This window comes from Oncorhynchus gorbuscha, linkage group LG14 (genome assembly GCF_021184085.1).
Source record: "Oncorhynchus gorbuscha isolate QuinsamMale2020 ecotype Even-year linkage group LG14, OgorEven_v1.0, whole genome shotgun sequence".
NCBI lineage: Eukaryota > Metazoa > Chordata > Actinopteri > Salmoniformes > Salmonidae > Oncorhynchus > Oncorhynchus gorbuscha.
The window spans coordinates 53,879,858-53,906,421 of record NC_060186.1 but is presented as its reverse complement, the minus strand read 5'-3'; the positions used below and the strand labels follow the sequence as shown (position 1 = coordinate 53,906,421).

Below are 26,564 nucleotides of genomic sequence, written 5' to 3'. Positions count from 1 at the left end.
CATGTCTTAAATATAATAGTTCTTCATTCATCTGCACACAATACCCCATAATGACAAAGTGAAAACATGTATATATTTTGATTTTAGGAAATGTATCGAAAATGAAATAGAGAAATATCTCATTTACATAAGTGGTCACACCCCTGAGTGGTGTTAGAATCACCTTTGGCAGCATTACAGCTGTGAGTCTTTCTGGTTAAGTCTCTAAGAGCTTTGCACACCTGGATTGTACAATATCTGTCCATTATTCTTTTTAAAAATTATTCAAGCTCTTTCTAATTGGTTGTTGATCATTGCTAGACAACCATTTTTAAGTCTTGCCATAGATTTTCAAGCAGATTTAAGTCAAAATTTTCACCCGGCCACTCAAGAACATTTACTGTCTTCTTGGTAAGCACATCCAGTGTATATTTGGCCTTGTGTTTTAAGTTATTGTCCTGTCTACTGAAAAGTGAATTCAACTCCCAGCGTCTGGTGGAAAGTAGACTGAACCAGGATTTCCTCTATGATTTTGCCTGTGCTTAGCTCCATTCTGTTTATTTTTTATCCTGAAAAACTCCAAAGTCCGTAACAATTACAAGCATACCCAAAACATGATGCAGCCACCACTATGCTTGAAAATATGTAGAGTAGTACTCAGTAATGTGTTGTATTGGATTTAATCCTTTTTAAATTCAGGCTGTAAAATGTGGAAAATGTCAAGGAGTGTGAATACTTTCTGAAGGCACTGTAAAGAGCAAACAGACCCACTGACAGTCTGCAACTAAGGGAAACCCTGAGCAGTGAGCAGAGTGAAATTCAATCAGAGGTGGAATGTAGAGCATGTGTGGCAGGTTCAGGAGTCTCTGGTCATGATATCATCCTGTGACATGGTAAACACAGCTCAACACAGCAACCGCTGAGAAAAGCTAAACTTAACTTTCACTCTCGCTCCTGTACTCATTCCGCCTCCCTCCCTTTCCTTTCCTCAAGGATGGTGAGTTTCATGCCAACTTTATACAAAGGATTATTCCAAAACATATTGGAATTTCAAATCAAATGGTATTCTGAAACAGATTGGAATTCAGCAAGAGCACAGAGAAGCACTCACAAGGATTACTAGAAGAGTTCTAGATAAATATTCTAGCATTTGAGCACAGAAAAAAATGAGGGGAACAACAAACTTAAAGCAAATTTTAAGATCTTCTCCAGGGGCCTTTAGAGTTTTTCACATTCTGTCTGCTGCACAAAATTATTTTTGGGGGGAGAAAGATAATAAGATACTGAATATTTGCCCTGTCATCAAGGATAAGGCCACTAAAAACAACAAGTCATCGTAAAATAAATCAGAAATGTGAGTTTTCATATGCAAGTGTAGACTGGCTGGCTGACAACATCACAAAAAATATGTTCACACATCGATGTGGCCAGAAGGTATGTGTTGTTATGATTCGGAACGGTCAGATAGCTAGCAACAATGACAAGAACCTGCCATGTGGGGAATCATAGGTGGTTCGTTTTAGTTCACTGTATCTTGTTAGTGTCTTGTTTTGAGGCGTTTTGACTGATATCATGTCTATGCTATGGTTGAAATTCACTAGCTAGCTAACCAACAACTGTAACAATGTATTTGAGCGATAACAAGTGCTCATTGTGCAAATGTACTTACGTTTTCAATAAACATTTGGAGACTAAATATAGTTTACATGTTGTCAACAGTCTAAGTCAACCCCGTCTGTTTTGCACCATAGTTGTGCACGTGTCGGTTTTGTTGCTAAACAACCAACCCTTCTATAAAAACTTGAGTCATCCAACTAGAATAGTATATGTGGACTGCTATAGTCTCACCTGTTGAGAAAGGCATTTCCGAAGGAGTTGAGCTTCCTGAAGGGTTTCTTGGGGTCGACAACTAGGGCGTTGCCAGGGATCACCCCCTCCGTGTCTCCATGCATCACTGCAATGAAGGAGTCTGTTGTGGGCTCCGGCCCAATCCGCATTCCAGGGAAATCCTGCTCCAACAGGTATCTGGGGAGTAATAGGAGAAATGGATGTCTGTTTATGCATTATTTCATTCTCCACTATCTTAGTTTACATTTTACATTACAGGCCCGGTACACCTACCAGTTACAAAGTAAAAGCATACTTAACCATCTTTTTAAAAGAACATACTAACATTGTTGAATTATAGGGTCACGGTCAGGAGTTTCATTGTCAATCAGTCCAAATTGACTTTACAGAGGTTTAAAAATGTAGTATAATTGTATAGAATGTGCAGAATCCTAGAAATGCATTGAATTGTAAATACTAGTAATTTATAACCGAAGTTTTCCTTTTAAACTACTTTAAACCTTTAAAGCACTAAGAGATGTGAGGTCAACCAGCTGATACTCTATATATCCACTCTACACACATCTTGTCATAGGGGTCAACAGTGCCAGTTAGTATGGTCTCTCTGTAGACACTGTTTAAATCCATAATACAGTGCCGCAGTAAATGGCCAACAGTAGATGAGCAGCACTGTCCAGAGCCAGATGTTTAACCTTCCCACAGCTCTGCCACTGAGGCTTCAGTGAGAGGAAGGGAGGCAGAGTGAAACTGGCCTGATGGAGAGCACAGGGACAGTGCACGTGTTAGGAGACAGACCAGAGAGGAAAGAAGGCCTGTGTTCTTTCATGGCACGGAGGACTGAGGAGTCAGCACACACACAAACACAGGCCTAGCTCTTTCCCAACAACTCTCCCTACTGTAGCCGCCACATAGGCCTGCAGGTCCTCTATGAACAATGCACACAGGAAACTAAAGACGCTGCCTATGGCCCTATCCTACAGGACAGTGACCTCGCATAGGGTACAAATCACAGAGAAAAGGAGAGTAGCCCAACTAGCCCCGCCCATCTCTTCCTCTATCCCCAAGCCATTGGGTATGTTGTCGTCTTAGGTCTCTCTTTATGTAGTGTTGTCTCTCTTGTCGTGATGTGTTTTGTCCTATATCTTTATTTCATTTATTTGTATTTCAATCCCAGCCCCTGCCCCCGCAGGAGGCCTTTTGCCTTTTGGTAGCCGGTCATTGTAAATAAGAATTTGTTCTTAACTGACTTGCCTAGGTAAATAAAGGTTAAATAAAAAAGCAATTAGGAGAGGCTAGCTCTAGAAACTCTGACAGTGGACTGGACCATGACAGGCAGCATAGGAAACCCCACAGGGCACACATTGGTTGAATCAACGACATTTCCATGTCATTTCAATGAAATGACATTGAACCAATGTGGAATAGATGCTGAATTGACATCTGTGCCCAGTGGGACAAAGCCATCATCGACTTGGCCAGTGCTGAACCGTAGTTGATTAAACATTCAAATGTTTCCATCTTTAGAAATGGACTCCTATTGTGGGTGCACATAGAGTATGGTCTGGCTTTAGCATCAAATATAAGTATAAAGTATAAAAAGTTATTTAGCAAAAAAACTAAAGTATCATCATATAGAAAGCTCCTAGATGTGTGATATTTTTATCAGATGGCATGCGATCCATATCTAATCCAAGATTGATATACCTGGAATTTAGCATGTCTGGTAAATGTAAATGTAATATCAATCAGAGGATTTCAGGGATTTCTCCCTCTGTCTATACCAAGGGATCACGACAACACCTGGTTACAGAATGTTGTTTGCATGTCACCGTGGATTTTAAAGGCCTGCCTAATTAAGACCAGTTATATGGCCAGATTGAGACAGAACTCTTATCAACCAGCCCAAACTCCAATGTCATTCTCACCCACACGTTCAAAAGCATGAGAACAAAGCCCTACTATTCAATTACTTAACCCAAACATGATAACTCATTTGAAAATAAGTACTACAATCTATGAAGGGCTATGAAGTAACAGCGCCCTAAAGCTAATAACTCATTTAGATAGTACAAACTTAAAGGGGATAGGAAGTGAGTGTGTCCCAAAGCTTTTCAGACTTTTAAAGCTGATCATACACAGTAAGTGCTCCCATTGGCCAGGGGCATTCTCTACATGATTCCAGACTAATGTCTCTAACTTATGGCGCCTCTAGAACTCCTGGTCTAGTCGCTCTGGAAACTATTAGTGACATGTTGCTATAGCAATAAGGGAGCTGATGAGAGGGTTGGAACCAGCAGGGCTTATCAGCGAGAGGACAGCAGAGGACTGCATCTCACTTCTGACCTTGGGATAGCAGGAAAAGCACTAGTATTCACTGGCATTACTGCACAGCTAGAGGGATTCACTTAGTCTCACCAGTAAAGTTTGGATGTGAAAACATGCCCCCACAAAAACAATGATACAAGGAGAGTTATATATGCCTCCCATCTCCAATACAAAGTTTGCTTTGTGGTGGACTCAGAGAGACCAACACATGCTTTTGGGTCCAATATTTTCCATCTGCTCTTGTATTCCTTTGATGAGCACTAAGTGAGATGGTTGGCATGCCATATAGCAGTCCATAGTTAAATGCTGGAAATATGATCTGTTCTATGGTCATGGACTAGTTTAACAGACAAATCAATGGAACAGCTGACATTCCTGTGTTATGGGTGTGACTATAGGGGAACATTGCAGATGATTAGTGTAACATGTAATCACAAAATGGCATTGAGGATTACAGGATAGTAATAGGTAGATCTATGTCTATAACTATGCAATACCACTAGATTTCCATAATGTACTTGTTGTTTTGTAGTCAACTATACCATAATAGGTGAATGCTAACTCAGCAGGTTGCTCTCTTGTCTGTTGGAATGTCTCATCCCTCCTAAGTCAGACTATGTCAACATTTGACCTGCATCTGCCCAAGGTTGAACAGGAATCCAGTCAACCCAAACACTAACAGATGTCTCTTTCTAGGATCATTTGTACTACAATAAAAATCAACTTGTTGCATCAAACTCTACATATACAGTGCCTGCCATGCATGTAACGTCCACTCTTTGCATATCAGTGCACAAAACTCACTAGTGTTTTGGCCTACTGACCGGCAACCAAAGCACCCACATTTCAAACACAGACGTACCGTATGAAGCTGGTCTTTCCAGTGGAATACTGCCCCACAAGGAGAACCATGGGCTTGTTGTCGAAGTCGGCATCCTCTAAGGCGGGCGAGTGGAACTCGTGGAATTTGTAGTGTTCCTCCAAGGGTAACAGCTTGGTTTTGTAGAGCTTCTTGAGGCCATCGCTGACTGTCTGAAAGACCTCAGGATCCTTCTTCCTCCTGTCATCGGTACCCAACCAGCTGAACATGATGCAATTCCACAATGGACAATCTTATACTCTATAGGGACCTCTATTGGTGCTTTTTCTATTAAAATAATTCGGATGATCTCTTTCTTATTGGTTTAGTAGATGGTTTGTTTTTTCTTTCAATCAAATATTATGCAGACATATCCTTGAATGGAAAGCGGTCCCCAAGTCTTTACAGGCCAAACACGAGACAAAGATGCACAGACCACTATAAGCCAGTAACTTTACTAGACTAAAACACATACTAGTGATCCTAAGTCATTTTTACATGCACATTTACATATCACAGCTAAAAAGCACGATTTTCATTCAAACTGTAGAGGAATCCCAAAAATGATCCACGTATCAAGCTGGCAAATTGTGATGTCGTCTTACATTTGAATTCTGACGCGGTTGAATCTTCAAAATACTGTTCTATATAATATACCTTTTTCGAACCAAATGAAGAAAACAATAATACAGGTATAATATAGCGTAGAATCTTGAGCAGTCACTGGTTTCCACTGGCTTCCCCGGCTTCGTTACTGCAGCATATTTAAATACCAGTCTGACAACGAAATCTAATCCGAAAGGAAATGCCCAACTACTGGCAAAACCCCACCCAGTATTACAGCGACTGAAGGCAGTGATGGCAGCGCCATATTAGCGGATGAGGGACCACTTGCATCTCATTGTTGATGCTCCTCTAGTGGTAATACAACGTAACAAACAATGGGTGATCGCAAAATTGCTATACACATTGTATCAATCACAAATGGCAAGTTTTGGTTTATAATAATCTTACATCTTACATTACTAAAGAAAATAGAAAAGATCCATGTCAACATTTCCATTTACCTACACATATATTGCTTGTGTCATTTAATATATATATATATATATATATATATACCGGTACGCGCAAATATATAAAGTGTTGACTTCATATAAAAACAATATTGTAATAAAATCTTCTCTTTAATAAAAATAGAAAATACAAAAGTGTTACAAAAAAGTGTCCTTATGATACAGCCCACAATTAAAGGAGAGCACAATGGAACTAGATTGAGGAGAGGATACAACGTAACTGTCTCAGGTCTATTGTAGGCCTACGGTGTAGAATGTATGGTCTACGGTGATGTCAAAAGTTGTAGAGACACAATTGTCCAAATGTAGAGAGAGGGGCAGAGACTATAGCAAGACATCTAAATCCTTTCCCTTACAGTCTATTCTACATACCAGTATGACACCTGCTGGACAACATTTAAGCATACAATAGTTTATGGTTTATGGATTATTCGACGATTTACCACCACTAGATGGTGCAACAAGAATACTTTTTTTGATCCGTTTGCTATTTTTTTTAAGGTCTGTGAATTCAGTTTAGAAGTAAATCGAAGTGAGATTAGTCAATATCAAAAGTACAGCACAATATATAGGATGAATTCGGGAATTGTCAATAAAGATATTTGTTCTTTTTTGTCACCAGACCTAGTCTCACCTGTTCAATGGTCACTGCACCTAGCTCTCACAGGCTCACGTCAGAATGAGACATTCATCCATGTTTCTCAAACATAACATTGCAAAGTTGTTGTAAATGTCACATTTCGAAGTGTTTCAGGTTAAGTTTATGCACTACCTCAGAATTTGTTAGGGTTAAGGTTAGGGGTAAGTTTGGGCATTCATTCCGAAAGCTTAAGGTTAGCCAAAAACTCCCAATGGTTAACGTAAGGGTTACGATTTGGGAAAGGCTTAAAACTAAAAACAACTTTCTATTGCCAGATTCGAATTTACAACCTTTGGTCCACCATCCCCATCCACAATAACCAAGCAAAACCGAAACCTACTCGAAGGTTACCTCGCTGACTGTTACCCCTAGTGGCCGGTTTCCACAGTGTCTCCCAATATCCTCAGACATTGATGAACGTCGACCCAGCTGGGTCACCCAGTATTATAATGCCCCATAACTCCGTTAAAAAAACTTGAGATTAATTAGGCTGCATGGTTGATTATAGACGATATCTATTACTGCATACATACATATTGCAAGCACAATAGACTACAGAACCTTGTACATTATGATTTACACGGTAGGTGGTGCTAAACCCATTCGATTTTATAGATACCCCCAACCGGCTGATTTTTATCGAGCTGGACGGATTCCAGTATAGTACTTCGTAGCTCCAGCGAGTCATCGCTGTGTAACAGCCTACTACCAGTCCCGTCATAGACATTCTCGCAACCAGGGAATGCGTCTGGAGCGAGCGTGCAGCGCTCGAGAAGAGAACCAGAGAATGTGAGAGCAGCGCGCAAAACCACATCTCCACAACCGACTTTCATAGAATTCCTAGAAATGTGCTTCTCGTAGATTGCCCAGCGCCAATAAAGCGGGGATATCTGCTCCATTAACTCATAGGAAAATGAAACGGCTTTCCCGAAAGCTGACTTTGGCGTTGGTGGTGCTTTGTTGGATTGCTGCACTACTGTATTTGATACTCTTAAGTAGGCAGAAAGTATCGGACCTGGGGACTAAAGATGCACAGTACAGAAAGGTAAGCGACACTATCAGTTCTTATTCGATAATCATTTTACCCATATCACACAATATCACTTCCTATGCATTTAGCAGTTGTGTAGTCTAAACTTGTACCAATATACAGAAGAGTGCTAGGTGCGCGCAGGTAATGCGTGTTTCTAGGAAAATATTTCATGAGGTTTGAGAGGGTGTCAGAATTTCCACGGAGCTATATGCAGAAAGAGTATCACGGCTCCCTCTCTATATTGCTTTCTAGAAGTTTGCAGACTACATACAACCAGTTTTTCCTAACTTAAAAAAAATTCGGGATCGAATGAATTTGTCTGCATACATTATCTATTGCAAAGTGCAGTTTCAAGTGGTTAAAAGTTTCAGGGTTTAATGTCACACCCACAAGTACAGTGAAATGCCTTTCTTGCTAGCTCTAAACTCCAAAAATGCAGCAATCAATAGCAATGTAAAACTAAAAATAATATTAGGTTGAACAAAAACACACACAAATAAAAAATAAGATATAAGAAGAACAAGAGAAACGTAAGCGGATAAGAGCGTCTGCTAAATGACTTAAATGTAAATGTAAATGTAAGCATACGATATACCGGGTCAGTCAGTTCCAGTATCATAAAGCATGTACAATGTGCAGGGATACTGGAGTGATAGTTACACTAGGCATCAGGATACATAATAATGTGTTTATAAGTAGTTTATTGATGTTTAGATGGGATTTCTGTACGTTCCAAAGTGAAAAGAAGATACAGTTGTAATCATATAATATTTAACGGAACAAACATCCGATAGCCTATGAAATGCATCTTGCACAAGTTATCAGTTATTAAACACTGATACATTAATTCCTATATGAATTCCTCAAATACACGAATTCCGCAATTTCTCAATCTGTTGTTAACATAATTTAAACTGTATCCATGAATTTCTGCCTATTGGCCCTTTATAGCCACCTGGTCTTAGATGTTCTGTACTTGTGTCTGAAAAGGCAGCATTATCAGACAATAGGTTAAATCATTGACTTGTAATAGGTGGTCCCTGTGTGAAAATACATTTTGAATGAGCTGAAGGACATAATGTGATGGAATAACACTGTCTACCTTTACCAAGACAGTCAGACTGGGGCAATTATAGCCATCAACGATGTAACCTTTTTTACAGCCGACACATTTCTATGCCTAATACTCCTGTTTTATAAAGGCAGCTTTAATGAAACCATTGCCACTTTCCCCCTTGAAGTATAACTTGTTTTGTGCAGTGCAGAAGACAGATTTGATCATATTTTGTGGTCCAGTTATTGTGATATATCTGGGGGTTTTCAAAAGCTTACTGCTAAAAGTGCTGTATGCCACTCCGAATTCCTCAGGCAAATGAGGAAGTGAGTGCTTTTCAGTGTGGGAGCTGAATGGTGGAATTACACTTGTGATGTAGGCACTCGGCTGGATTGATGATTCAGTTTCAAAATGGTACACACCAAAATCAATGGTGTACATTTCACTCGGAAAGTGTTAAATTTATACTATTTTCAGTGAACGTATGATTCCCACTGTACTGGTTATAAAATAACACGTTTGAAAGTGTTAAAGATTTAATTCTGTTGCAGTGTTCTCCATTTAACTTGGAAAGTGTCAAATGAACTTGATCATGGTGTTTGCATAATTCTACTGTAGAGTAATATGCAGCACCTACAGTGTAAAATATAACTCTTGATTTAGAGTAGAATTGACTCACTTTGCTTAGTGCTCACGATGCTTAGTGTAAGAAATGATCACCTGTAGTGTTACACTAAATAGTTTTGGGGTGTTGTTGTAACACTGAATGGTGTAAAGCAAATGTTCCGAACTCATTTCATCGAGGGCTAAGTGTGTGTGGCTTTTCACTCCTTCCTTATACTTGATTGATGAATTAAGGTCACTCATTAGTAAGGAACTCCCCTCACCTGGTTGTCTAGGTCTTAATTGAAAGGTAAAAACTAAAACCAGCAGATACTAGGCCCTTCAACGGAATGAGTTTGAGACCCCTGGGGTAAACCCCAGTTTGCATATTACCCAGGGTGCCTTTTTTTATTTGATTGAATTGTAGCGTTACCACACATGACTGTATTTGTTAGCGACAGAGACGTGGTTATAAAATTATTTTATTATTTTATTATTTACAAAACATAAAACATACAAACGGACAGAAACATCCGCGACACCACCCCTGCCCATATCCACCTGCTCATACCCCCATCTTCAGCGCCTGCATCGCTCTCCGCCACATGGCCTCAAACTGCACCCCTTTGTTTCTCTTCATCGCCCACACACTTTCAACATTTAGATAATAAAGCAGTTGACCCTTCCGTTGTGTTAACGATAGAGGATTGGTTGATTTCCAGTTTTTAAGTATAGCCTTTTTTCAAGATGATTGACAAGAAAAGTATCGTCCAACCCATCGGGTATCTCACTGCACTCTCATATGCCATGGCTTGAAATATGCAGACTGATGGATTAAAAGTACATTTAAATTGTAATACTTCGGACAGCCAACTTTCTAACTCCGCCCATAACATTTAGAGTTTATAGCATTCCCAAAAGGCATGGATTATAATAATAATAATAATATATGCCATTTAGCAGACACTTTTATCCAAAGCGACTTACAGTCATGTGTGCATACATTCTACGTATGGATGGTCCCGGGAATCAACCCACTACCCTGGCGTTACAAGCACCATGCTCTACCAACTGAGCTACAGAAGGACCTATTGAGTCATTGTTAGTTTACACATAAAACATGACTCTGCCATTATGCTGTAGATTTTCTGAATATGGTCCCTTGTGTAATAAATTATCTACATTTGTATATACTGGATTAAGCGTCCATTTTAGTTTAACTGTCATTTATTTATTTATGTTCCAACATTCCCTTCATCAGGGCTCCCGAGTGGCACAGCAGTCTAAGGCACTGCATCTCAGTGCTAGAGGCACCACTACAGACTCTGGTTTGATTCCAGGCTGTATCACAACCGGCTGTGATCGGGAGTCCCATAAAGCGGTGCACAATTGGCCCAGCATCGTTCGGGTTAGGGGAGGGTTTGGCCAGGGTAGGCAGTCATTGTAAAAAAAACATTTTTTTTAACTGACTTGCCTAGTTACATAAAGGTTAAATAAAAATATTGTACCAATATCAGTTATTTTTAAGCCTTGGTTCCAATAAGCGATATATTTTTTAAAGAGATTGTCTGTTGGATAGGGTCTCTGCAAGGTTTTTTATATCTTACCTATCATATGAATATCCTTTTCTGACTCAAATAGGATTCCCTCAAGTTTGCTAATGTGTCCAATAGATTTCAAATGGAAAGTTCTTCCCTTTTAAAGGCCTGTGGCTTTCACCAACGGAGTACCTAGGCGAATGCTATTATTAAAATGTATCTCTATAACAATACAATACATATATCATAAGGCCTTACGTCAATGGCCTAATTTTAACCTAACACAGTGGTGTTAAGAAACTCCTGGTTTACAGGTCACATCAGGCCTGCAAGTCACATTATGCTGGCTTGCAAAGTGATGTTTAATTCCTATTGGAATCCAAACACTGTTAGGATATCCAACAGTTGGAATTTACATTCACCCACACCCTGCATTCAGAATGACTGGCAAGGGTTTAAGAAATGTGTTACGAAGACTGCCTAAACCATTTCAACTGGAACAACCATTTCAGTAACAGTGCAATCAATCTAACTAACTGATTGGATTCGTTTAGAAACATTTGTTATGTATCTATGTGTATCATAAGATTAATCAATCAATCAATCAATGTACAAGCAAAAACACAGATATTAAAAACAATCCTAAAAAAAATCTCCGTGAAGTAGAGCATGCTGAAAACTAGAACAATGATTGGTTAGGTTTTGATGGGAATGTTTTACTCTCTAAAATGTAGATTTACTTGACTGTTCATTTCACTGTTACGAAGTGAATTTAATTCTGGAATCAACACTAGAAATGTTACACTGAAAAATCAACACTGGCCAATTGAAGGGCCTCTATCAACTGAGTACTGTTAGGACGTTGGTAAAATGGGAAAAAAAATGCAGAGTCAGGCGCAGGGCACAGTTCTGAGTAATCATCCAAGGTTTACTCCAAAATAAGTAAGATTCCAACAAGGAACAAATACAATAATCCCAAGGATGAACAACGAGAACCCACACGACAAACAATACAGAGAGGGAAATCAGAGGGTTAATTAAGGAACATATTTAATGGAATAGAAACCAGGTGTGTATGATCAAGACAAAACAAAACGAAAATGAAACATAGATCGGTGGTGTCGAGAAAGCCAGTGACGTCGACCGCCGAACACCGCCGAAGAAGGAGAGGGACCAACTTCGGCCGAAGTCGTGACAAGTATGTTTTAGTCTGAGATGGTGTTTGGGTTTCTGGAGTAAAGTTTCAAGTTGGAATGTTCATGCTGATGAGTTTCAACGTTGGGTAAAACATTGAAATAAATCAAAAATATTTTCAAGACGCTGAGTTATGGGTTGAAGACCTGGAAGAAATGATTTGTAGAGTAAGCAGACCAGAAAAATGGGTCGTCTGTGGGAAATGCTGCTGCACAGATAATAAAACATACATTGTGGGTATCTGTCATTCAAATGCAAATGCAATATTCCCACTCAGTGTACTCTCACCACGTAGTTTATTTTTGTATTACATTTTTGTCAGGGGTTAGGTCAGCTGTAATACTGCAGATAGAGTGTGGCTTCCATTAATGTAAATGTCTGTGTCATTTCCAGTCCCCCATATATATTTATGGTAAATATACAGTACCAGTCAAAAGTTTGGACACACCTACTTATTCCACTGTTTTTCTTTCTTTTGACTATTTTCTACATTGCAGAATAATAGATGACATCAAAACTAGGAAATAACACATATGAAATCATGTAATAACCAATAACTAAATAAATCAAAATATATTTACATTTGAGATTCTTCAAAGTAGCCACACTTTTCCTTGATGACAGCTTTAAACACTCTTGGCATTCTCTGAACCAGCTTCATGAGGATTGCTTTTCCAACCATCTTGAAGGAGTTCCCACATATGCTGAGCACTTGATGGCTGCTTTTCCTTCACTCTGGGGTCCAACTCATCCCAATTGGGTTGTGGAGGCCAGGTCATCTGACACAGCACTCCATCACTCTCCTTCTTGATCAAATAGCCCTTACACAGCCTGGAGGTGTGTTATGGGTCATAGTTCTGTTGAAAAACAAATAATAGTCCCACTAAGCGCAAACCAGATGGGATGGCGTATCACTGCAGAATGTTGTGGTAGCCATGCTGGTTAAGTGTTCCTTGAATTCTAAATAAATCACTGACAGTGTCACCAGCAAAGCACCATCACACCTCCTTCTCCATGCTTCACGGTGGGAACCACACATGTGGAGATCATCCGTTCACCTACTCTGCGTCTCACAAAGACACTGCGGTTGGAACCAAAAATCTAACATTTGGACTCATCAGACCAAAGGACAGATATCCACCGGTCTAATGTCCATTGCTCGTATTTTGTCTCTTCTTCTTATTGGTGTTCTTTAGTAGTGGTTTCTTTGCAGCAATTAGACCACGAAGGCCTGATTGACACAGTCTCCTCTGAACAGTTGATGTTGAGATGTGTCTGTTACTTGAACTCTGAAGCATTTATTTGGGCTGCAATTTCTGAGACTGGTAACTCTAAGGAACTTATCCTCTGCAGCAGAGGTAATCTGGGTCTTCCTTTCCTGTAGCTGTCATCATGAGAGCCAGTTTCATCATAGCTTTTGATGGTTTTTGAGACTGTACTTGAAGAAACTTTCAAAGTTCTTGAAATGTTCCATATTGACTTACCTTCATGTCTTAAAGTAATGATGGACTGTCATTTCTCTTTGCTTATTTAAGCTGTTTTTGCCGTAATATGGACTTGGTCTTTTACCGAACAGAGCTATCTTCTGTATACCACCCCTAGGTTGTTAATACAACTATTTGGCTGAAACTGTAAGGGAGTGCGTACCTGGCAACAGGGAAGTCAGGCACAGGAGAGCAAAACTGGGTAATCAACGGGGCAGTTTTATTCATAAAACCACCGGAAACCAGAACAATAAACAAATGGGTGCAAAACCCGTCGCGCACCAGAGAAAATGTGCACATGCACTTACAATAAACAATTCCGCACAAAGACATGGAGGGTACACAACATGTCATACACAACATGTAATGAGCGATATTAAGACCAGGTGTGTGAGAAGACAAGACAAAACAAATGGAAAATGAAAAGTGGATTGATGATGGTTAGAAGACCGGCGACGCCGACCGCCGAGCGCCGCCCGAACAAGGAGAGAACCGACTTCAGCGGAAGTCACGGCACAAACACATTAAAAAGGAAAGAAATTCCATAAATTAACCTTTAACATGGCACACCTGTTAATTGAAATGCATTTCAGGTGACTACCTCATGAAGCTGGTTTGAGAGAATGCCAAGAGTGTCCAAAGCTGTCGTCAAGGCAAAGTTGGCTACTTTGTAGAATCTCAAATATAACATGTATTTTGATTTGTTTATAACCTTTTTGGTTAGTACATGATTCCATATGTGTTATTTCATAGTTTTGATGTTTTCACTATTATTCTACAATGTAGAAAATAGTAAAAAATAAAGGAAAACTCTTGAATGAGTAGCTGTGTCCAAACTTTTGACTGGTACTGTATATATAAAATATATACTTAAAAATATTTTCCTTTATTATTTTCCCATAACCCTACCACCCCTCCCCTAATTGGAGTAAACTAATGGACAACAACACTTAGACTTCTACTTCCATAAGTACTATACGTACTATATACATTTTACAGACACTGTATATTTTACAATAGCTATCTTTTGTTTGTTTTTAATCCCATCCTTCAGCTACCCTCAACCCCTCCCATCTATCTCAGAAGACCATGTAGGTTTGTTTACCTAGCTGCTTTGTGAACAATAAAAGCTGCAGACTGCCTAAGGATATCTATAGCAGAGCATGGATTCATCCTTCCTTTGAAGAACACAGCAGTTTCTCTTCCCCCTCAAGCTCTGTCTTTTGGGGGTCTTTGAGCTATTCCTGATGCAGATTGGGAGCTGTTCTGCAGAGGAAGCTTGTGCAGCACAAAGCACAGATCCCATAGGGGATCTCGCTCAGCCTTTTCATCCCCAACGATATACTTTTCTTGTCTGAATCAGTTGTCTGCCGCTAGGCTTTTATTATGCGTCTTACATCTCTTTTTGTGTGGCATTTCAGCAGCACACTTTTCTGAAGCTTAAGTTTGTACGGTGCTTGGCATGTGGTTGAGACTCGCCTGGAGCTGTGTGTGGGGAATCTAACTACTATGTAACCTTAGGATAATCGGGTCATTATTATGTTTTTAAGTTGTACTGTAAACTTAAATGACTCGTAGGATGTATAGCACACAATGATTGTTTTCAGGAGAACAATTCTCATAGACACGCGTGTGTTTTTCTCAGCCATACTGGGTTCTTCTATTTTTCCCTCTATGTCATAAAATAACCTTACCTTCCCTACCTTACATTCCTCCAGCTCTCAACAACACTGTTATTTCTCATGTCATGTCTGTTCCCAATGTAACTTTCACCTGGTGAACAAACAAGACAGATGTTCCAATCCCAGTGTTCCGCTTTTGTATCACAATGCCAATGACTCCCAAATGCTCTCGTCCACATGATTGGAATGACACATTTCTACCTCGTATGAAATTGAATTTTTGTTATTTTCCCCATTGCTAGTAGAGCAACGAGGGAGAAATCAAATGAGTTCTGAGGATGAAAATGACTGAAGCTGGGAATGAATATGTTTTACATGTAAGGATTGCCACACCACATCTTCAGGATTGGTACAGTAGGTGTTATATGAATGTGCTAGGATTACTGTGGACGGAGTCAAACTATGGGATATTGAGTCATCTTGAAGGGGGCGAGTGTTTGTGGTTATAGAGTAGCCATTGAAAGGAGGCACTGTCCTTGTGCACAAGGTCTTTCATTTTCTCTGACGTGGTGTTTGCACCGTAAGTGTAAAAAGTGAGTGTTATTGTAAGCCTTAGGCAAGCAGGATGGGATCGACTGAAGGAACTATGAAAACACTTAAACAAAAATATGCAGTGTCCTTTTTATTATTTGCTCTCAAAGTGTTACCCAAAACCCATCTCCTGTTAAAGAGAAAAACAGTAGCACGCCTCATTTAATATGTGTTAATCATTTTGCTATTCCCAGTTTGATATTGAAAGAAATTGCCTTAGCAGAGGCTGTTAGACTGTTACTCTTAGCTAAGTGCTGTGATAGGGCTGTTTTGCAGTCATTACCATGCCCGGAGGAGTTATTCCCCCTATTATGAGGAGCGGATCAATAAATCATACCATCCTCACACACACACGCAGGCAAGCACACACACACACACACACACACACACACACACACACACACACACACACACACACACACACACACACACACACACACACACACACACACACACACACACACACACACACACACACACACACACACACACACACACACACACACACACACACACACACACAATGCCTGCTTGATAATAACTTTCCCACCCATACAGCATTGTAATGGCACAACACTGCTGCTGCTGAAATGCTGAAACATTCAAACAGGGCTGATGGGATTCTGTCTAGACTATGGAAAAATTATATACATTTATTCTAAATGGGCTGTCAGTTGTAACCAATGTGTTTTTCGCTCTCCCTAGAAAATGTCTGCTTTTGCTGCACATTTGTAATTTTCACCTTTATCTCCCAAGAATTGAGGCATCAATCTTATTTAGTCAGTGCTGCTAGAGCTATTTCTAAATGCGCTAGACAGAGCGAGTGACGTTCTAAAGACAGAATAGTGACAAAGAGCAAATAAAACCATTTAGAGAAGAGAACGTACCACCTTCTTTTTGTTTGAAGTCATTCATGTGAAAGAGTCTGATTTCAACCGGAGTCAGTGAGGAAGATGTTGACAGTGGAGAGGGATCACACACCTAAGTGAAAGGAATAAACTTACTTGTCACGTTTGGTATTTCCCTGAGAAATTGGTGCCGTTAAGCGGATGGCTTTAGAGCTGAGAATCTGCAGTGTTCGCTGTCACACATTGAGCTTTCATAGTGTGTCTGTGAGCAGAGTTACATCATGGAGGATTCATGTAGATGGCCTCACACATGAATCAAACCTGAGACTAAAGCTAAGAGAAAATGAAAAATGAAATTCACCTTCAGGTATTGTTGTTGTTTGTTTGATGATTAAGAATGTACATACACAGTATATAGCCATGTAATAAAATGATAGTTTATTACATCTCTCTTGTATAGAGGAAAACGTGTTACCAATTGGATTGCTGAATATGAACATTTTACTTTTGTGTGATCAACAGTTTTTTTTCCCAGAGTGAAAAAATATGGATATTTCTTCTAACTTTATGAAAGCCCAGCAGATTTCTCTCAACTCAGTCTCAGCTCAAACACTACCTGAATCTGAGGTTATAATGAAAAGGATTTAGAGGCACACAAAGTCTATACACCTTGATGCCTGGGTGCTGGCACATTTGTGTGAATTTAGTTAATATGGGGGCTATTCAGCTTATTGCCTTTCAGACAATTTCTCTCCCAGCTACCAAAATAACACTCAGAGACCTGTGTCCGGCAAGGAAGTGCCCCAGTTATTAGTTTTTCGGTCTGTTGCCCGCAGCCGCTTTGATAACCTCACCACTGATGTTCTTCTGAAGCCTGCTGGAAGGGGGGGGGGCACCTGGAATTTTCTGTTGCTTTATTGTCCCCCCAGCTTGAAAGACATGCTCTATAATTCAATTTGGAGCCCGGGATGCAGTGGCAGCACAGGCAGCAACAGGGAGAGAATTTCTACCATAGAAACCTTGATGCGCTTTTATTGTTTTTTCATTTTCTTGACCTTAGTAAAGGAGAACATGGTCCATGGCTCTCAGATATTCAGCTATGTTCGCAATGTCCCCCTCCCCGAACAGATTTTCTAAACTTAACAAAATTAGATTCAAGTAGCCTCTTAGGTGCCTATTCAGCTTGAAACGCAGCACAGGGACCATTATATACTGTACATCCTGCCCTGGAGTGGAGTCACCCACAGGGTTACCAGTTAGAAATGACTCACTTATTAGTATGGTATTTCTGTAAGAAATCTGCACTCCATACATCCAATTTCCATTTCCATTCATTTCAAGTGGACCACATGCAGCATCCAATCATGGCAAAGTCAACAAGTTGTCAACCAGAACACAGAACCTTAGTAGGCCTGCTAAACCCCAGTGCCTCAGTGATCAAAAGAGGCAAGAGTCAAACTCTCTGACAAACACATTTGGTGTGTTTATTCTGGTTTAAAAAATGGAGAGGTTGGTTTCTCCAGACGCCAAATGCAGAAAAGCAAAAAGGGAATCAAAGTGAATATTTAATAGAAACATCAGCCGGCTCAGCTTTCATACAGTATGGTTTAGATGCGATTGATCAAAATTGCTTCCGGTGCTGTGTACCTCAAATGCGGTTGTCGATTTTTTTTTTTGTTGCTCCACTTCTTCAGCATGTTGGAACTAGACCCACTTAGCCCTGGAGATACGGGTTTCCACTGCTACAGTGACAAAATTAAATGACAAACAAATGATTCACTTTATACTCACCCATTTGATTTGCATGGGAATTGAGACATGGGACTGAGAGAGCTATTTATATTATATGTAGGGAACCGTTGGATGTTCGAATGCCATTATGCTTTGGTACAAGGTATGATGGATACGTGAAAATAGCTATAATGTGTGTCTGTTGGCGATAAAAAGCACTTGTCTGTTCCCAGAAATGAGGCCTGCTCAGGGAGCACTCAAATAGCCTATTTATGTTTGCTTTGATTTATACTTCACCTCCTGCCACATTTAGACATGCTTTTGACACATACAGTTGAAGTCAGAAGTTTACATACACCTTAGCCAAATACATTTAAACTCAGTTTTTCACAATTCCTGACATTTAATCCTAGTAGAAATTCAGTGTCTTATGTCGGTTAGGATCACCACTTTATTTTAAGAATGTGAAATGTCAGAATAATAGTAGAGAGAATGAATGCAAACCGTAGTCTGGCTTCTTTATGTCGGTTTTGGAGCAGTGGCTTCTTCCTTGCTGAGCGGCCTTTCAGGTTATGTCGATATAGGACTCGCTTTACTGTGGATATAGATACTTTTGTACCTGTTTCCTCCAGCATCTTCACAAGGTACTTTGCTGTTGTTCTGGGATTGATTTGCACTTTTCGCACCAAAGTACGTTCATCATCTGTACAGAGGAACGTGGTACCTTCAGGGGTTTGGAAATTGCTCCCAAGGATGAACCAGACGTGGAGGTCTACAAAAAAAAAATATTTCTTGGTCTTGGCTGATTTCTTTTGATTTTCCCATGCTGTCAAGCAAAGAGGCACTGAGTTTGAAGGTAGGCCTTGAAATGCACCCACAGGTACAGGTAATTAGCCTATCAGAAGCTTCTAAAGCCATGACATCATTTTCTGGAATTTTCCAAGCTGTTTAAAGGCACAGTCAACTTAGTGTATGTAAAATTCTGATCCACTGGAATTGATACAGTGAATTATAAGTGAAATAATCTGTCTGTAAACAATTGTTGGAAATATTACTTGTGTTATGCACAAAGTAGATGTCCTGACCGACTTGCCAAAACTATAGTTTGTTAACAAGAAATTTGTGGAGTTGTTGCAAAACGAGTTTTAATACTCCAACCTAAGTGTATGTAAACTTACGACTTCAACTGTACACACACACACACACACACACACACACACACACACACACACACACACACACACACACACACACACACACACACACACACACACACACACACACACACACACACACACACACACACACACACACACACACACACACACACACACACACACACACACACACACACACACACACACGCAGAAAACAGCACATTCCATGTAACAGCTGCCAGACCAATATCACGTCCTCTTGCTCTCCTCCCACTGCTGCAATGATTCATATGACTGACTGTGTTTTCTCCACCCTGTATTGCGGCAAGCACCATTTCAACAATACCCATTGAAATAGAGAGGAAGCATTAGACAGAGATAGATTGGTGCGACCAGAAAACAATGTAAAAGGTGGTCGTTGTAAAAGTCCCTTTTTTCACTCTTTGTTGATGACTGCTGATTTACCTGATTGTGTTCCGTCCTTTATAAGACACCAGTATTGACACACCCCTGCTCTGCAGTTTTGGGCTAAATAAACACTGGCTACAGTAACACCAAATAAGAAATGAAGAGAAGGACAACAGAAGTCAAACAAAGTACAAATTATTAGAACAATTCATGACGATGATGCAATGATGCCATTTCCAAGTATCTTGTTTTTCCACCTTGAATCAATGTGGCCCTCGACAAGGGCAGGGATAAAGGCAGTGACTTTCTATTTGATTCATTTTAATTTGATTTATTTTATTTCACCTTTATTTAACCAGGTAGGTAAGTTGAGTACAAGTTCTCATTTACAATTGTGACCTGGTCAAGATAAAGCAAAGCAGTTCGACACAAACAACAACACTGAGTTACACATGGAGTAAAACAAACATACAGTCAATAATACAGTAGAAAAATAAGTCTATATACAATGTGAGCAAATCAGGTGAGATAAGGGAGGTAAAGGCAATAAATAGGCCATGGTGGCGAAGTAAATACAATATAGCAATGAAAACACTGGAATGGTAGATTCGACAGTAGATGAGTGTGCAAAGTGGAAATACTGGGGTGCAAAGAAGCTAAATAAATCAATAAATACAGTAGGGGAAGAGGTAGTTGTTTGGGCTATTTATAGAATGGCTATGTACAGGTGCAGTGATCTGTGAGCTGCTCTGACAGCTGGTGCTTAAAGCTAATGAGGGTATTAAGTGTTTCCTGTTTCAGAGATTTTTGTTGTTCATTCAAGTCATTGGCAGCAGAGAACTGGAAGGAGAGGCGGCCAAAGGAAGAATTGGTTTTGGGGGTGACCAGAGAGATATACCTGCTGGAGCTCGTGCTTCGGGTGGGTGCAGCTATGGTGACCAGCGATCAGAGATAAGGCGGGACTTTACCTAGCAGGTTCTTGTAGATGACCTGGAGCCAGTGGGTTTGGCGACGAGTATGAAGCGAGGGCCAGCCAACTAGAGCATACAGGTCACAGTGGTGGGTAGTATATGGGGCTTTGGTGACAAAACGGATGGCACTGTGATAGACTGCATCCAATTTGTTGAGTAGGGTATTGGAGGCTATTTTGTAAATGACTAGGAGAAGGAGGATTACTTTGGCCTACACTGTATAAATCACAGATACAGATGAGGCTTTCTAGTCACACCGACTGTATGAAAAATCCAATGAATTGTATTGTGTTTGCGTAAGCAAGATTTGACAATCCAATGCCTCTACCCATACTCCTCTGTATTTCTCTGTTTACCCTCCAGTACAGGGACGAGAACACATCACACAGAAGAACATTTCCCCTCCCTATGAAATCACCTCGGCACACTGTGCTAACCCTGACCTGGAAGTTGAAAAATGAATGGTCTGTCATCAGCAAGAGGGATGTGTTAACATTCTACAGGTCAGGGCTGCCTCTGCCTGTCATAATGACTGACTGTTTCTGTGATACCCAGGGGGACGAAAACTACACCTACATTGGACCAAACACACATCTATCATTTACCCACCATGCACCATGCCCAGGCACATTGATATATCTCCCTCTCAATTGTTTCAATTCAATTTTTTGGGGTACGGGAAACATATGTTAACATTGCCAAAGTAAGTGAACTAGATAATAAACAAAAGTGAAAACAAAAATCTTATTTAACAGTAAACACACAGTTCCAAAATAATAAAAACATGACCAAACTCTCTCTGTGTCTCTCTCTGTGTCTCTCTCTCTCTGTGTCTCTCTCTCTCTGTCTCTCTCTCTCTCTCTCTCTCTCTCTCTCTCTCTCTCTCTCTCTCTCTCTCTCTCTCTCTCTCTCTCTCTCTCTCTCTCTCTCTCTCTCTCTCTCTCTCTCTCTCTCTCTCTCTCTCTCTCTGATGACATCAGAGAAACAACAATGAAGATTGGAGATGATGACACATTATGATTATTATGGTGTAAAGGGCTGAGGCATTAGGCCTAATGTGTGGACCAGTGGGATGATAAATGAGCCTGTCGGTCTCAGGGATAAATTAACCATGCAGGATGTGTGTTATTGGGCTGGAGTGTCCACACCCTCTTAATGTTATTGGTGTCTGGGCCTCCAGCTCGGCCTTGGCACTGATTTGTACTTTATCATTCGCTGGTTTATGAGCTATGACCCCCAGCTCTGAATTATACCACCGCGTGGACTTCTAATAATATCCCCGTGTGTGTGTGTGTGTATGTGTCTTTGTCTGTGTGTGTGCTGTGCAGTCCTGAACATCACATCTGAGACGAGACAGACAGAGATCTGTAAATGAGCTGATAGGGGTAATCTCATTACCTGGCTAGGAGTCAAAGGAGGCTGTGCAATTACTACCCCATAGCTTTGACACTGTAACTAGGCATGTGCACCTCCTGTGGTACCACCAAGACCATAGACAGACTATGATGAGATTCCCCCCAGTTTTCCTTTGGTTATCCCTGTTGGGTAAGACGTGTTGCGGTGGTTGAGTTAAGGGGTCTAGGAATAGGACCAACATACACAAACACACATGCCGAGACACAGGGGAGGGGGGGGGTATTAGGATCCAATTACAGCTCCCTCTGTCATACACAACTCATTAAGACACACTTCCCTGTCTGGGGAGCACCCCTAACTGCTGGGGGTTAAAATGTCGCGCAACTCTGTCGCGCTGTAGCTTACCAAACCTCACTCGTTCCTTCCTTCCCTCACTCCCTCCCTCTCTCCCTCCACCAAGGTATCATGTCCAATTAGGCTGCAATATCCTCCACATGAAACCTGGCTCTCTGGTGGCTGCCTGCCTGGCTTTCCTGTCTTAACAACCGAGGGGAGGCAAAGGCAGAGTGATGATGACTGGACCAAAGACAGGGGTATTTCTGGAGGACTTGCCTTGCTCGGCAGCCCAGGGGAATTCCAATCTTGAGGCTCGCCCGGTTCTTTCTTGAGTAAAGGACCTTTTGGTGTGCTGCTAGGGACCGTTGAGATTTGCACTTATTGCGCTCTGAAATTGAGGCTCAAGCCGCTCAACCTTGTTGTGACAGATCGATTTGCAGGCAGATGTTCTGTGTTGTCCAATTATAATTGAATTCTGTTTGCTGCCTGGGCCATGTTCCCTCCCTGATAAAACACAATAACTTTCCCCAGATTGGTGGCATCATGGGGTGACAGTGGCACTGTGCTGGAGATGACAAAGTGAATATGTGAGCACCAGATTAGCATTTCCTCAGTGGATTCAGCTGTCAACCATCGTAACTCTGAGAAAAACTCTGAAGGCAAAGGATTAATTGGTGATGTGTCAATGTTTTTCTGGAGCTTTTTGGGGAGTTGCATTTTAATACATTCAGATAACTTCATACAAAGGTAGAGATTATTAAAAAGAAACCCGATTTCAACATCTAGTATTGCACACATAAGCCCCTTTTACTACATCAACTTTTAGTGTGGGAAATGTATAACATAAAGAAACAGGCTGTTTTACCAGGGAGCCCTCCCAGACCTCTGGTCTAAGTTATACGGATGCTGCTGCATTGTAGCCATTATCATGCTAAGCAGTCTATCTTCAGAAACAGACATCTGCAATTAGCCACCTCTATTACCGGCTTGGAGGATGCTGTTGTGATTCTTATAAAGTGGCAGGGCATGACATCTCCCTCCAGACTGAAAAGGCCTTGAAAGACAGCAGTGTGCTTAAGAGGGAATTCATCCACCGCACGGGTGGACGGACAAATAGCGGACCCTAACGACTCATTACTGTCCTCCTAATGTGGGGAGGACGCCCCACATCTCTCCCCACGTGTTCACTGTAGTCCTCTCTCCTCTAGGATCTCCCCTATTTCTCCCCCTATCTCCCCTGTTCTCTTTCCTCTCTCGCTTCCCGGGTTCTCGTTCTCTTTTCTCTGTCCCCTGTTCTCTCCCTTCTCTTCTCAGTCCCCTCTCACCGGCCAGCAGTGTCCTCTGGGAAAAATGAGCTCGGCCAGTTAAGACAGAGGAGCTGCCTTCCTATGGCTCAGTGGTCATTGCCATGTGCCCTTGTGCTTGTATCGCCTCATTTAGGTTCGAACCCCACCCCCTTCTATCTACTGCATCGTCCCCTCAATGGCTTTGTCTCGTGAAATGATCCTTCTTACGAGCAAAGAAATATCATTACCATTTAATCCACATGTGTTTGCCATGAATACTGCCCTATTGTGAGGCCACCAGTCATGTCAGAGAAATGAATAGGATCCTTGGTTGTTTTGTGCTGTTTAATAACATAATGCTGTTTTTTGACGTTATTGCATGATTCTTGTTTCTAGAGGTCATTTGTTGAATGTCTGTTTGTATTTTTTATTTTACTAGGTAAGTGAGTCAAGAACAAATTCTTATTATCAATGACGGCCTAGGAACAGTTAACCCACTGTTAACTAGGGGTAGAACGACAGTACCTTGTCAGCTCAGGGGTTTGAACTTGCAACCTTCCGGTTACTAGTCCAACACTCTAACCACTAGGCTACCCTGCCGCCCCTATTAGGAAGAGACATTGAGAAGGCAATAAAATTGCTCAGGGAGACAAGTCTGGTAAATATAATGAATCCACAGGACCTTGAGCAGATTCTCTTCGCTAGGTGTAAAAGACACAAACAAGCACACCATAAAAGAAAAGCCTAGTAGAATTCCCGTCAGTACCGCTCCCTCAGGCTAGCTGTATCTCCCCTGAGTTTCACCTGAGGACTACACGATTCTGTCGTTCTGCTTAATAAGATAAAATATCATTTGTAAAACAGAGAGCCAAGTCCTTGCCACAACCTCCAGCAGGTCCTTCCTGAAGGTGCATTGCGTTTCTGGAGTATTGATGCAAAAAGCCATAAGCCAGGGAACATTGTAGGTTGTGTTATTGTCTTGAAGGCCAACAATTACCCTGGTGCTGCCGCATTGCATGGAAATCAGATTTAATCACTCAGCATCAGTAGGCAGTGATTCATGGGCCTTCAGTCACAATGTCGGCTGCCTTTTGTTATCCAGCAGGCTGTGGGGACATGAAGGCTTCACCCAGACCCCCCCCCCCGCCTCTACTGTGGGCCTGCAGTGGGATAAGTGTGTTTGTGTGTGGGTATGTGCGTGCGTGTGTGCGTGTGTGTATTTGCGAGTGCGTGTTGAGGATTTTTCATTAGGCTCCATTCAAACTGTCATCAGGGGAGAAACTAGCAACCTGCTAGCTTGTTAATCACCAGCATCATCCAGGCTGGTGGGAGTATAGACCTCTGGTTCCCATCAGCCCAAATGGCTGGAGCTGGAGAATCTGGCACATCAGCAAAACAAAACAGAAAATAATAACAGGAAATATGGAAGAGGCTCCAGTTTATGGGTGATTTCAATCTGCTGCCGCTGCACAAAAGAGGGTTTTATTAAACTAGAATTGATACGCCCTCCAGATTCTGCACCAGCAAATTCAGAGGTGTGTGTGCATCGTCTGCGTACCCTGTTTGTCTCTATGGTTGTTGTCGTTATGTTGAAGAGTTATTATGAGGATGGGGACTTGCCAAAATGCTGCCATCAATTGTTATGTTTATGGCAGTGTAAACCTCATTTCATGTCAAGCAAAAAAGCTGAACATCAGCTTACAAATTCCACAGTTGGACGCTACTGTTCTTGCAGTTTCTAAAGTGAACTCTACCCCAGCAAGTTGTTTACAGTGGGGTTTGTGTGATGAGTGGATTTGATTTTGTTTCAGATCTCAGAGGCAGAATGGGACGACCTCCTGGAAGAGTTTGAAGAGAAGAACTACCTCAACGCCAGACGTTGGAAACCAGGCCAGGACCCGTACAAACTGTATGCCTTCAACCAGAGAGAGAGTGAGAGGATACCCAGCAACAGAGTTCTCAGAGACACACGCCATTACAGGTAACCTACACAGCACAGCACGCGTACACAGCCCATTCATGTGTGTGTACCTTCATGCACACTCGTATGTGTGTTTAAGTGTGTGAGAAGGCATTTTGTCATTTCCATCTTAATGGCGCTTATTATGCCAGATCACCCTGTCTTTCAAACAGGGCTGCATGTGTCTGCTTCTGTGTGAGCTAACGATGGCTTGTTTCCACACATCGGATATGGTTTCTAGAAGATGAGAGGGAGTTGATCTGTGTAGCAGCAGCTACAAGCTGCATAGACATAGATAATTGCCACATGCGCTGCAGTTTGTGTGAAAACACCCCACTTCATTGGTGGGTGGATGCTTACATTTGTCCTATTTCACACATGTACAAGTGTGTATTATGTGTGGTTTGGAAATTAGTTTTCAGCATATCACACTCCCCCTGAGACACCCTCGGAGAGTAGGGTCACGGCCAGGGATCAGCCATTATTGACGGCGACCCCGGAGCAATTAGGGTTAAGTGCCTTGCTTAAGAGCACATAGACAGATTTTTCACTTTGTCGGCTCGGGGATTCAAACTAGCGACCTTTCAGTTACTGGCCCAATGCTCTTAATCGCTAGGCTACCTGCCACCCCCATTACGTTTGCTTTCATTCGCAGACTCCCAATT

At 41.3% G+C, this 26,564-nt stretch overlaps 2 protein-coding genes across 4 annotated transcripts in view; one reads left to right on the top strand and one right to left on the bottom strand.

Moving 5' to 3' along the window:
* The window catches only part of LOC123995113 (EH domain-containing protein 3-like), a 40,267-nt gene extending 34,461 nt beyond the window's left edge, over positions 1-5,806 (bottom strand). Inside the window, exons 1-3 of one of the 2 annotated variants that reach the window (XM_046298454.1) lie at positions 5,617-5,806; positions 5,015-5,212; positions 1,828-2,004 (exon numbers count right to left, since the gene is read on the bottom strand). In XM_046298454.1, coding sequence (XP_046154410.1) covers positions 1,828-2,004; positions 5,015-5,212; positions 5,617-5,618 — 377 coding nt within the window. In that variant the 5' untranslated portion in view covers positions 5,619-5,806. Of the gene's footprint in view, positions 1-1,827; positions 2,005-5,014 lie in introns of both variants that reach the window. The other variant, XM_046298453.1, reaches the window with a different exon arrangement.
* A 1,604-nt stretch (positions 5,807-7,410) lies between these two features.
* The window catches only part of LOC123995112 (polypeptide N-acetylgalactosaminyltransferase 14-like), a 116,370-nt gene continuing 97,216 nt past the window's right edge, over positions 7,411-26,564 (top strand). Inside the window, exons 1-2 of one of the 2 annotated variants that reach the window (XM_046298452.1) lie at positions 7,411-7,772; positions 25,751-25,920. In XM_046298452.1, coding sequence (XP_046154408.1) covers positions 7,641-7,772; positions 25,751-25,920 — 302 coding nt within the window. In that variant the 5' untranslated portion in view covers positions 7,411-7,640. The remainder of the gene's footprint in view (positions 7,773-25,750; positions 25,921-26,564) is intronic. The other variant, XM_046298451.1, reaches the window with a different exon arrangement.